General features: G+C 44.9%; 1 protein-coding gene across 1 annotated transcript in view; it reads left to right on the top strand.

Annotated features, from left to right (window-relative positions):
• CD38 (CD38 molecule) overlaps positions 1–13,029 on the top strand; it is a 45,323-nt gene that overhangs the window by 26,321 nt on the left and 5,973 nt on the right. The window contains exons 2-5 of the mRNA XM_045998571.1: positions 3,652–3,781; positions 5,255–5,390; positions 10,007–10,092; positions 12,183–12,256. Coding sequence (XP_045854527.1) covers positions 3,652–3,781; positions 5,255–5,390; positions 10,007–10,092; positions 12,183–12,256 — 426 coding nt within the window. The remainder of the gene's footprint in view (positions 1–3,651; positions 3,782–5,254; positions 5,391–10,006; positions 10,093–12,182; positions 12,257–13,029) is intronic.

Below are 13,029 nucleotides of genomic sequence, written 5' to 3'. Positions count from 1 at the left end.
AGTCTGCCTCCAGACCTTCTCTCTGCCCCTCCTCATTTTTCTCTAACTTTGGGGCACTTGGAGGCTATGGTCACAGAGACACAGAAAGGGAAGGCAGCTGAGTCGTAAACTCTTCCAAGGTCGTCTTCAACTCTAATATTCTGTCACTCTGCCCTTTCTAAACAAGGATCTCTGTGAAATTTTTAGCCTGGGATTCTTGAGCCCAGAAAGTAGTGTTCTTGAATTGGATCTATATGCCCAAGAAATGTAAAAATAATTTTGGAGGTTTGTGAGTTCTGTAGGAAACTCCACCGAGTCTTTGGTGATTACATAAGAATACATTCATGAAAGCATCTGGCATATAGTGGGAATTCAGTACACATCCCTTTCTCTTTCCTGCCAGATTTTTTGTAGTGGAAAATTCTCTTGCTTTTCGTCTTAGGAAGACATCTCTCTTCCTTCAGCCTTTGTCTCTCTCAAGTCCCACAGATTCTGCTAGGGCCAAAGGTAGAAGAATTATATGAGGGAGTTGGAATCTGGAACAGCACATTTCTGAGAAGGCCACTGCATTAGATTAATGGAACTAAAGCACGATTCCCATGAACACCGTCAGGTGCCCCATAAATTTTGACCGACGTTGAAGTACATAATGCAATAACCTTTTTTCCTTTAAATGTATGATGCATGGAGAAAGCCAGGTGGAAAATAGTTTCCTGGCACAGCTTTGTAAGGGCAACTGAGATGCAGTTAAAATGTCCTGTGCAGATTGGGGAATGGAGGGACGTCAGCATGAGAGACCCTCGTCCCCACCCCTGGAAGCCAGACACATGTGATGTGGTAGCTCATGGAATCCTCACAGACCTTCATGAGTGAGGTGTTACTACTTCCCTTTTACAGATGGGGAATCTGAGGCTGGAGCACTTTGCTCTGGTAGTGAGGAAGGAGCCTGACCTTGAGGAACCATCTGGCTTTCCTGTGACCCCAATGCTTTGCTTAAGTTCACAGCCGTCAAAAGTCCTCATTTGTAAAATGGGACAATAGTGGTATCTCCCTGTGACAGAGACTCTTTCTTCTCTAGAATCGAAACAGTGATTTTAGATGGGCAAAGGCCATCGAGGTGAAAGGTTGCATTTCTCACCTTCACTTGCAGCCAGGTGTGGTTTGTGACATTTTAGCAAGTGAAATGAGAGCAAATAGAAAGAATGTCTTCTAAGTACCTGTCCTTAGGAGGCAGCCCACATGCTCATCACTGGTGCTGTTTTTCCTCTCCTCTTCCTTCTTCTTTTTCTTCCTCTTTCTTTCCCCTACTGTTTTGTGCTGGCTGGAATGTAGTCATGATGGCTAGAACTGAAGCAGCCATTTTGGACTGAGCAGATGGGTCTCTGGTATGTGGAATGTCATAGAAATCCCAGATACTGGCCTTGAGATTGAGATATGTAAGAGAAATAAAGCTTTCTCTTCAGTCCCTGCAATTTTAGATCTTATTAACCCAAGTCAAATCCTGATACATTTACTAATAGAAATGTTTTGAGGTTAAATGAGGTACGTATGTAAAATATTTATTAAGCCCCCAGTAAGTGCTATGTTTTATTGTTATTGTTTTTTTATTGTTATTATTACTATTGCTACTATTATTATTATTATTTCAGCCCACCTAGGATGGGCTGGATGACTGATTTGGAATTCCGTCCTTTGGTTGTTTTATATCAAAACTATTATTTTTTTTATAGGCTGATTTTTACTAAGGTGAGGGTGGATGCCATGCCCATGCAAAGCTGAGAGAGAAAGGAGGCAATCATATTGCCTGTGGCCAAGGGGATAGGCTGTGGTGTTACCCTCTGGGTTGTGTTTGCACCCTAGATCTGACTCCTAGTTGGTGGTGTTCTCACGACCCCAAGTGTGGACATATTGACTCTCTGTGCCCCTCCACAACCTGTGAGCATGAGCATCCTAAATTAGGTGGGGAATTATGGGTCACACCTGCTTCTGTTGGCTGCAGATGACTGCTTATAGACAGGGAGGTCTGAGCAAGGGGCAGGAAAAGAAAGATAAGAAATAGAATGCTGATGTTGAGTGAGTTTTATTCTGTGCTGGGCACTGTTCTGAAAGGATTTACCGTGTGCATAATTTAAGCCCAGAACATCTGTATTAGGTAGATACTTTACAGATGAGGAAACAGAGGCAGAGGGAAGCTGAGTGACTTTCCCAAGGAACACAGCACAGGCAGGCAGCCCAACTCAAGGGATTTTCTCCTTGTCCTAAACAAAGGGGTTTTCTGACGTTTCCTTTTCCAAAAAGAACAGGTGGGAAGGGTGGCTTCTGTGTCAAAAGGCCAGTGCCTCACTAATGTTTTCTGATTCCTTGGCTTATTTGGGGGAAGCCAGTCTGAGCTGGGAAAGCAGAAGACCCTCTGGAGTGGAAAAGAAGCTCAGAAGGGAATGGGAAACTGGGGTTCTTTATTTCCCTGGGGCAATTTGCCTGACTTGGTACTGTCCCTAAGATCCCCACTGCAAAGGCAAGAGTTTATCCAGATAATGATAACTGAGTGCTCCCAGGGGAGTGCTCCCACTTCTTTGTCCCAAGGAAATGATGGGTTTCCATGTACCTGTTACCAGAAATGCAAGAAGAGTTCTAGTTCCTGTCTCCTTCAGCACCCTAGGTCCCCTCATTCCTCCAACCCCTCTTCCCTGCCAGCATTCTCCCTGCCAGGGGTTGTCTGGAGGGGACATGGACTTGGAAATCTGTTTCAGAGACTTTTCTCCTTCTTTGGGCGAACTTAGAATTTTCCAGTGATGGCTCAAAAAGAAAAAAAAATCCGATGAGATCACATTAAAAAAAAAAAAAGATTTGATTTATCTATTTGAGAAAGAGAGAGGGAGCGTGGGTGGGGAGTGGGGCGGGGAGAAGCAGGCTCCCATCTGAGTAGGGAGCCCAATGTGGGGTTCAATCACAGGACCCAGGATCATGACCTGAGTGAAGGCAGATGCTTAACTGACTAAGCCACCCAGACGCCCCAAGATGAGATAACTTTCATGCTTAAAGCCATCCATTGGCTTTCTTGTAATTAGAACAAAATCTGAAATCATTTCTTTGGTCCAAGGGGACTAAATGTTCTACCGCTTGATTATTGTTTCTGACCTGATTTCTTAACCTTTCTCTTGTTTGTTCCTTTCTACTGCAGCTGTGCTGTGTGCCACAGGGCCTTTGTATCTGCCTTACCCTCTGTCTGAAATGCTCTCCTCATCATTCAGTCTCAACTTAAATGACCTCTCAGGTCTCCTGGCCAGCCTCCCCAGTCAGTCATTGCTTCAGTAAGCAATGCTGCCCCTCCCCACTGATTTTTTTGAATACTTAGAATAATTCGTACTTATTTTGTTAGCTGATTCGCTTGTTTGTGTACTGTCTCTCTAACCAGAGTGATCTCCAGGAGAGGCAGGGCCTCGCAGTGTAGGGAGGGTAATGCTCATCTCCTAAAAAATCCTACACGATTGGATGAGACAATGCTTCTGAAACTACTTGGCACACAGCCAGGGTTCCCCAGTGACATTGGGAATTGTCAGTGACATAGGAAGTGACAGTGTTCCCAAGTGACACTGGGTAGTTATACTCCAGAAATACGTTTGAGATCTAACCTTCCGTGCTTTGTTTTATTTTCCATGTTTTATCTCTCAGACATAAAGACTGCGAAAAGATAGGGAAGGCGTTCACAACTGCATTTCTTTCTAAGGACCCTTGCAGCAGCACGGAACAGGACTACCAGCCCCTCCTGGAGCTGACCGCTCAAACTGTCCCTTGCAACAAGGTAATAGGGGCAGACTCTTGGTTTTTAAAACAGAGGTTAAAAGTCAAAGGAAGGGGCCATAGGACCACATTTTGACCAGAACGAGGGAAGAGGAAAATCTGGAGATTCGAATGTATGAATGGTTGGCCGAGATGGAGTTTGTGGGGTTTTGGGGGGACCAGGATCTCATCAGGATTTAGGACGTTGGGGGAAGGATGGTAAGAGAGAGAAATGGGAATGGGGAAAGAGGAGGGAGACGTGGCCAAAAATCAGACGAAAAGAGCCTTCCAGAAACCCAACCCAACCCAACCCAAACAAAAATGACCCAACCTTACATAATTGCCAACTCTCCCCTGACCTCTGATGATGATGATGTTAATGACAACTCACAGTCACCCTGCAAAACAAACAGGTCAAGAGTCAAGACCCCCATTTTACCAGTGAGAAAACCTAGGCTTGGTGAGGTCAGGGGTCAGTGAGGGCTCAAGTCTGAAGACCTCCAGCGTGACCAGCTGAAATGTTTAATAGTGCAGGATTAGGAGCCGGAGCAGCCTGGGTTTTATACATTGATTGTTCCAGAAAACGTGTGTGATGGGTACATCTTTCCTGAAGTCTGCATTTAAGATGAGAATTCAGTGTACGCCCATCATCTTTGTGAAGCCCCTGAGCCAGCCCCATGTTACAGCCGCTCATCCCAGTGTGGAGAGTCAGGGACAGGAAAGAGCTCCTGCCTGAGCAGGGAGGGTCTGCTTGGTCAACGAGCCCCCATTTATAGTAAGGGAAAGTGAGGCGTAGCAAGGTTTTGGCTGCCTGGGGTCAGACAGCTGTAAGGGCCGGGCAGGGGGTCTTCCCGGGGTGGCAGGCCTCTGGGGCCCATACTTCCAGCCATACCCTCCACTGCCTCCTGTCAAGAAGGAGTAGAGAGTAGACCCATGGGCTCAAGATTGTTCTGAAATTTGACCTTCTGCACTTTTACAAGTGCAAAATTCACAGTATTTGTCTTTTTATTTTCCTTTCTTTTCTCTTTGTGGGGGCAGGAGAGAGTTTGGGAAAGCAGCAGAGATTATGGAGCACGTGAAGAATGAAAGAGCACTTTTCCCAGAAAATAGCGTGGAGACAAAATGGTTTTGCAGATAACTTTAGGAATTTCCTAATGCTTGCTCCAGATGTGTTCTGGTTCTGTGTTCGTTGTAAGATTGTGATTGGTGGCTTTCAGACTTTTGTTTACTGTCACCAAAAATAACAAGGCATTTTGTATTATGACCTAGAACACACACACACACACACACACACACACACACACACACACACTCCCCATGCTCTCAGGATCACACACAGAAAGCAGTGATTACTCTATGTGATTTTCTCTGATACTCTGTTTTTCTTTCATTTAAAAAGATGTGGAGTTTTTTGTTTTTGTTTTTGTTTTGTTTTTTTGGTTTTTTGTGACTTACTGAATTGCTCTTGATGACAGGTTGTGTTTTCCTTTCCTAGACCCTCTTTTGGAGCAAATCCAGCGAGCTGGCCCATGACTACACGCGGGTCCACGGGGACCTGTTCACCCTGGAGGACACACTGCTGGGCTACATGGCAGATGGCCTCAAGTGGTGTGGAGACTCACACTCTTCAGGTGAGGATCAGGGCCTTTTGGGGTTGCCCAAGGACGTGTTGGGTAAAGGAGCTCCCAGGCTCTGCAAGGGGCATTGTCAGGTACCTGCCTCGATGCCATCCCAGCCTTAATGATGATCCAGGCTCATGTAAAAGACTGTTCTTTCTTTTCTTTTCTTTCTTTCTTTCTTTCTTCGACAGAGAGAGATCACAAGTAGGCAGAGAGGCAGGCAGAGAGAGAGGGGGAAGCAGGCCTTTTAGGGGCCCCCAGGTGCCCCTAAAAGACCATTCTTTACATCAACTCAGTTTTCTGGAAAAACTGACTTCTGAGTTTGGGGTTGTCTGTGTTCTCTGATTCCCTCCTTTCTTTCTTTTTTTGAAAATATTTTATTTATTTATTTGACAGAGAGAGAGATCACAAGCAGGCAGAGAGGCAGGCAGAGAGAGAGGGGGAAGCAGGCTCCCTGCTGACCAGAGAACCTGATTCGGGGCTCGATCCCAGGACCCTGAGATCATGACCTGAGTCAAGGGCAGAGGCTTTAACCCACTGAGCACCCAGGTGCCCCCGATTCCCTCCTTTCTGAGAGCAAGTGTAGCTGCTTCTAGATTGGCGGTGTTTTGCTTTCTATCAGGCCAGTATTCAGGACTAGAGAGTGCTAGAGCTGGATGTAGCCTGAGAGGGAGCCAGGCCAAAGCCCTTCCTCCCCAGAGCCACCACAGCCACGGCCACGGCAGCAGAAGGCTGGGCTCCTTTGTATCTCAGGCCAGTGTAAGGCTTTGCTGTTATTTTTCAGAGGCCGCCTTGCCCAGAAAGGCCTGGAATACCGCACTGAGGGAAGGTGATTTCTAATCACAAAATCCTATTGAGCCTGTTTTCACTTCTTTTCTTTCTCTTTTTATTTATACTGAGTGTATTTTTACTTTATGTTGTTTTATTATTTAAGAATAAAAATTAAAAATTAAAAAAAAATTAAAAAAAAGATTTATTTATTTATTTGCGATAGAGAGAGGGGGGAGAGCACGAGGTGAGGAGGAGCAGAGAGAGAGAGAGAGAGAGAGAACTCTTAGGCAGACTCCTTGCTAAGGGTTGGAGCCCAGCATGGGTTTTGATCCCAGGACCCCAAGATATGACCTGAGCTGAAATCAACAGTCAGACGCTTACCCAACTGAGCCATCTTGGTGCCCCGCTTTTGACTATTTTAAAAAGTAAGCACTTAAAGACTTACTATAAAACTTCTTCATTGCAGGTTTACATTGTTTCTTATTACTTATTTGCAGAGTACTTGTATATTATGGAAATGTATAAAAGTAAAAAATGAGGGCTTCTGGGTGGTTCAGTGTGTTAAGCCTCTGCCCTCAGCTCGGGTCATGATCTCAGGGTCTTGGGATCGAGTCCCGCATCGGGCTCTCTGCTTAGTGGGGAGACTGCTTCCCCCACCGCCACTCCTCCCCCTGCCCTGCCTGCCTCTCTGCCTACTTGTGATCTCTCTGTCAAATAAACAAACAAAATCTTAAAAAAAAAATGAAGGTCACCCTGTACCTTCCCCACTCCAAGGTTTGTATCATTTCTCAGAAGGGGATTGTTGTCAACAGCTCTGTACAAAGTCTTCGCACACATGGCCCCTCACTCACATAAACATATATATTAAAATGTACACATACATTTACGCAACTTTGCTTTATTCATCTAGAATTAGTAGATAGAAATGCAGCCATATTGGGGCGCCTGGGTGTCCCAGTCGGTGGAGCACTGGACTCTTGGTTTTGGCGCAGGTTGTGATCTCAGAGTTGGGAGATCAAGGCCCCAGTCAGGCTCCGTGCTCAGGGCAGAGTCAGCTTGGGTTTCTCTCTGCCTCTCTCTCTGCCCCTCCCCTCTCTGCTCGCTCTCTCTCTCTTTCTCTCTCACATAAATAAATAAAAATCTTTCTAAAAAAGATTTAGTTTATTTATTTGACAGAGAGATACAGTGAGAGTAGGAACATGAGCAGGGGAACTGGCAAAGAGAAAGCAGGCCTCCCGCCAAGCAGGGAGTCTGATGCAGGGCTTGATCCCAGGACCCTCAAGACCTGAGCTGAAGGCAGATGCCTCATGACAGAGCCACCCAGGCACCCCTAAATAAATAAAATCTTAAGAAAAAAAAGATATACAGCCATATATTTTTTAAAAGACCTCATTTGTCTCCTTTATGGATGTTAGCATAACTTATCTAATGAATTTCTGACTGATGGACATTTAGGTGGAGATAATTGCTATTGCCAGTGTTGCAAGGATCACTGTGTATAGCACACACAGACACACACACAGATACCATGGGCACATGCACACCTGGCTGCTTGGGGAAGTGCTTTGGAAAGATAAATTTCTACATATGAAATTTCAGTGTGCAACAAATTGCGGTAGGAGCTGATACTGTCATTCAAAAGGTGGTGATCGCTTATACTCTCATCAGAATATGGGAGGTTACTTGTTTGCTCATTCCTCCCACCAGTACTGGTTCATACTTAGAAAAATATCTTGGCCAATTTGATAAGGAAATAATATCTTGACTTGTTTTGCTTTGCTCTGATTGTGAGGCTGATCATATTTTGTCATTTAATGGTAGATATTTCTATTTCTTTTATAACTGGCAGTTCGTACATCTCAGCTGTTTTTATTGGGATGCCTGTTATTTTCTTACTTACAGATGTTCTTTATAAATTCAGAATATTAGCTGATACTTACTGCTCAGTTATAAAAAGCCCAGCCATTAGGGGCACCTGCGTAGCTGTCGATTAAGTGACCAACCCTCAATTTTGGCTCAGGTCATGATCTCAGGGTTAAACCCTGGGATTGAGCCCTCTGATTGAGCTCTGCACCGGACTCCATGCTCAACACAGAGTCTGCTTGTCCCTCTCCCTCTGCTCCTCCCCCCATTCATGATCCCTCTCAAACATATAAAATCTTAAAAAAAAAAAAAAAAAAAGGAAAAGAGAAGTGCCTGGGTGACTCTGTCAGTTAAGTATCTGCTTTCGGCTCAGGTCATGATCCCAAGGTTTGTGGGATGGAACCCTGCTTCAGGTTCCCTGCTCAATGCAAAGCCTATTTCTCCCTCTCCCTCTGCTCCCTCCTCTACCCCCGCTTGTGTGCTCTCTTTCTCAAATAAATAAATAAAATCTTAAAAAAAAAAAAGTCACCTGTTCTACCAGCTGAGCCAGCCAGGAGGCTCTAAATTTTACAGTTTTTGCCATGTTTCCTGCTTTCCATTTTAAATTTCCCATTTTGCAGGTCAGCTTTTCTCAGTCATTCATTTATTTCTTTCAGGTTTTAAATTTGTTTGCTGTAAAACCTTCTCCCTTTTGGCTTTACTTTTCAGTTCTAGATCATGTAGTTTCTGAAAACAGGGCTTCTGTCTGATTCATTTCTTCCTCCTCAGGACCTAACACTCAATTAATGTTGGTGTAGTCAAGTGCGATGGGTGAAAGAAGCAAAAGTATGCACACATATACACACATGATAGACTATTCTTCATTCTTTTTTCAAAAAGAAAATCCTGCCATTTGCAATGATAGATAAATCTGAGGGCATCGTGCAAAGTGAAATAAGCCAGACAGAGAAAGACAAGTAGTGCATGAAATCGCTTACATGTGGAATCTTAAAAGAAGAAAAACTCCTCAAACTCCTAGAAACAGAGAGAAAAGTGGTTGCCAGGGGCTGGGAGGTAGGGGAATGAGGGAGAGGTTGGTAAAAGGGCACAAACTTTCAGTTATAAGATGAATAAGGTCTGAGGTTCTAATAATGTGCAGCATGGTGATTGTATTTGCTAACATTATTATAATAATGGAAATTTGCTAAGAGAGCAGAACTTAAATGTTCTCTCATACACATAAAAAGATCAATACGGGAGATGATAAATGTGTTAAATTAACTCCATATGTGGGGGAATCTTTGCACAATCTCTCTCTCTCTCTCTCCATACACACACACACACACACACACGTATGTATATATATATATCCTCACATTGTACACTTTAAATATCTTACAATTTTGTCAATTATATCTCAAAAAATAATTTTAACCATTTTTTGTGCACTAGACGGATATGCCTGGGAGAAGTACCATAGAAATGATGTATTTGTGCCCTACATCTGCTGAATCTCACTGACTCCTGAGCCTGTCTTCTTGGGGGAGAGTGAGCATAGAAGGACTCAGAGGCTCTCTGAGCCCAGGGGTGTGGGGACTGAGGCAGGTCGGGGAGAAAGACCGTCAGCAAGAGGGAATTGGCAGGAAGTGGAGGAGTAGTTGGCAAGAGTGGCCCCTGAGGGTCCAATTTTATCCCTGGTTTTTCCTGGAAGAGGGGATCTTGAGAGAGGGCTTGTGTCTGCCAGATGAACTTTTGCTGTAATTTCCCGGAATGATGACTCAGAGCTGGTCACTGTGTTCCTGCCTGGAATTTGGAGCATAAGGTAAGGACTTGGAAGGGACGCAGGGGGCATTTAGTCAAATTGGGTCCAGATGAGTCCATTCTCCCTCCTCCATCTTGGCAGTGGTGGCCATTGGAATATGCCCCCGCTGTGATCAAATACCCCAGGAAAAAGAGAGCTTAATCGCACCCTTACTTTTCTACTTTAATTATGTTCTAAAACCTGTGTCTTTTAGAAATGAACTATCAGTCTTGTCCGGACCGCAGGGAAGACTGCAGCAACAACTCTTTTTCTGTATTCTGGAATGCAGTGTCCAAAAGGGTAAGTACTAAAAGGAAATTTTAGAATTTTAGAGACCAGAGAACATAAGAGATCATCCAGTCAGGGGTTGGTTTTAATCCTTTTTGCACCACAAATCCTTTAGGAAGAAAAGTTTAGGATTCTTTCTTGAGAATAACGTACCTAAGCACATAACGGTAGATTTTCACATACAATTTTAGGGCATTCATGGATGGTCCATGGGTTCTAGTTGGTGAGTCCCTGCTCCTACCCAGGTTTTGGCTTTGGTTGCCAGGAACCTCCAGCTTGGTTTAATCCTCTGATCTAGGCATTGGCCTAACTTAGATCCCTGGTCAGTCTGAATGATCAACGTTTGAGACCACTTACTATGTGCCAGGTGAGGCCCCATGAGTATGTTGAGTCCCTGCTAAACACTGTATAATCATACAGAGGTGCTGTATAACTTGTTTTTGTTTGCTTGCTTGCGCTTTCTGAGAAAGGTTCCTGCTTATTTTCTCACTCTCTGCTATGTCTTGGGAGCAGTGCTGTTGTGAACAACTCTTAAAGACAAGTAACATTTCATATGTGTCAAGCACAGGCTTGGAGCTAGGAGCACATTGGTGAAGGTGATGGAAGGTGCCCTACTGTGGTGAGCTACCCTGGGGCTGCCGCTTTATTTTGGCCAAATGCTCGTAGATGTACCAAGACAAGTTTGTTTTTATCCAATGAGATCCTTTCTTTTTCTGATGAGAGGCAGAGCTCTTTGGGGTTTGAATCCCCCTTGTGCTTCCTTGCTTCCAAGTGATGTGACCTTGGGGCAAATTGACCCAGTGCTTATTTCCTGGGGGCTCTTGAGAATCGTAAATGTCAGGCTCAGCACTTGGCCCCAGAAGCACTCTATTGACTTAGCCCCTGTGATGGGTAGAAATCAGGCTCCTGTCCTCTGTTCGTCACCCCCAGCCAAAAGACAGAAGCTGCGCTGGACTCTTACAATTTGGTTTCATATGGTTCAGTGGTGTTTTATCACCTGCAGAATAAAGGCCAGATTCCTTGGCCAAGCATTTACGGCCTCTGTGAACTCACTTTTCTACCCAACTTCTGCATCCACTGAGGTTTTCACCAAAACCACTGATTCTCAAACCCCTAGGCCTTTCTGTTTGCACCTGCCTCAGCCCTTCCTGGGTGAGATCCTACCTGTCCTGTAAGACCTAGCTTTCGTTGCCCTCTGCCATGCCTTTTCTGTTTCTTTCCTAATCACCATCACTGACTATTTAGACTTCTTCTCTTTCCTTCCCTTCCTCCTTCCCTCTTTTCCCTCTGTAGATTTTCTCTGGGTGCCCAGTCTGTGCCATAAACCAGCTCCAGGCTTCAGGGCTGTGGTGCATAGAACAGCCAGGCTCTCAAAGAACATTCAGTACTGGCAGCTAAACCCACAAGGAGCTCAACTTCATATACGACATAGTAGTGAACCTGAGCTGAACCTGAGCTGGTCCCAGGGGGCCCGGGGTCTCTTGGAGGGAACATGTAGATTGCTTTGCTTTGTTCATTTTGTTTTTCCCAGTGCCTGTCAAAGATTCTAGCTGAGTATTCATTGCACGAAGAAATAAAACTCCTTGCTCAGTGATTCCTTCCTTCCTTTGTTCCTTCGTTCCTTATTTCCTTTTGTGCCTGTGAAAACCTGTGTCCCCTTCTCTCCTCAGTTTCTTCCTGTCCGCTTTCCCTTGCCCTTGAATTGTCCACTCTGCTCCCACTAAATGAAACGTGCAGTGTGTACAGCACATGACACCAAAAAAGTGCTTTTATCTTCCTCCTCCAGCAATGTTTTTCTTACTCCCTGGACTTTCAGCTTCTGAACCATCAATTTAGCAACCTTGTGAACAATGATGTTGACTTCCATTGTTCAAACACAGATTGGAGCAACTGCTTCCAGAATTCTTATCTGAAGCATAATCCTGCCAATGTCTTAGGATGCAAATTATATACATCTGGCAATACTGAGGGAGTCCTATACAGGCTCTTCCCTCTTTAACCTGCTAATGCTGAGTTGTTTCAGAAGGAACTGGAGCTGCTGGGGTGTGGCGGTTAAGTTTGCATGCTGAGGAATGGTGGGCTTTTTTTTCTTTTCTTTTAAGTTTGCAGAAGACGCCTGTGGTGTGGTCCATGTGGTGCTCAATGGGTCCATCAGTAACACCTTTGATGAAAGAAGGTACTGGTTTCTTTGCAACCTATTTGCAAGTGTTAGTGCAGCCTCCTGTTACGTATTTCATCCCTAGAAGAATATGCTTTTCGTGGTTAGGTCAGTACTGAAGATTTGGGCTAAAGAGGTGGAATGTTTTCTCTGGAGAGATTTTATCTAAGTCAGTGTATTTGTCTGGTGTCTCCTTTGTTTAAAATACTTCAAATGCCCCATTGGCCCTCGCTCTGTGGCCAGCTCCTCCCCTTGGCTTTTCAAGGCCTGGTGTCATTTTCTGAGCTCTCCCAACTTCCTGCCTTTATTCATGCTGTTCCCCCACCAGCCACCCTTCCCGCGCCCACCTGTTTAATCCTCACCATCCATAAAGATCTGGCCTGGCTCCTCTGTCCTCCATGAAGAGTGTGCATCCCAGTCAAGAGGTCAAACCACTACTGTGCTGGGCTCTTCGCCTTCACTATCTCATTCTAGGCATTACCCATCATTAATTGTAGTGGTTGAAAGCAGGGGCTCCCGTCATCTCATATTACCTGTGTGACCATCGGCTGGACACCTAACCTTCGGGGGCCCCTGAAGTATGTACCAGGAGAGGTGGTGGTGGTGACTTGAAGACTAACTGAGCTCTGTGCCTCACAACAGAGAGAGGGCTCAGTGGGTATCAGTTGTCGTTCCGCATTGAACCCACAGCCCTGAATCTGGCCACACCAATGCCCTTCTTCTCTGACCTCCTTCTATACTTAGTTTTTAGCACGTTGGATTCTTTCCCAGCCTTTGTTCTCTAGTCTTTC

This window comes from Meles meles, chromosome 2, assembly GCF_922984935.1.
Source record: "Meles meles chromosome 2, mMelMel3.1 paternal haplotype, whole genome shotgun sequence".
Taxonomy (NCBI): Eukaryota; Metazoa; Chordata; class Mammalia; order Carnivora; family Mustelidae; genus Meles; species Meles meles.
This window is presented reverse-complemented; position numbering and strand designations above follow the sequence as displayed.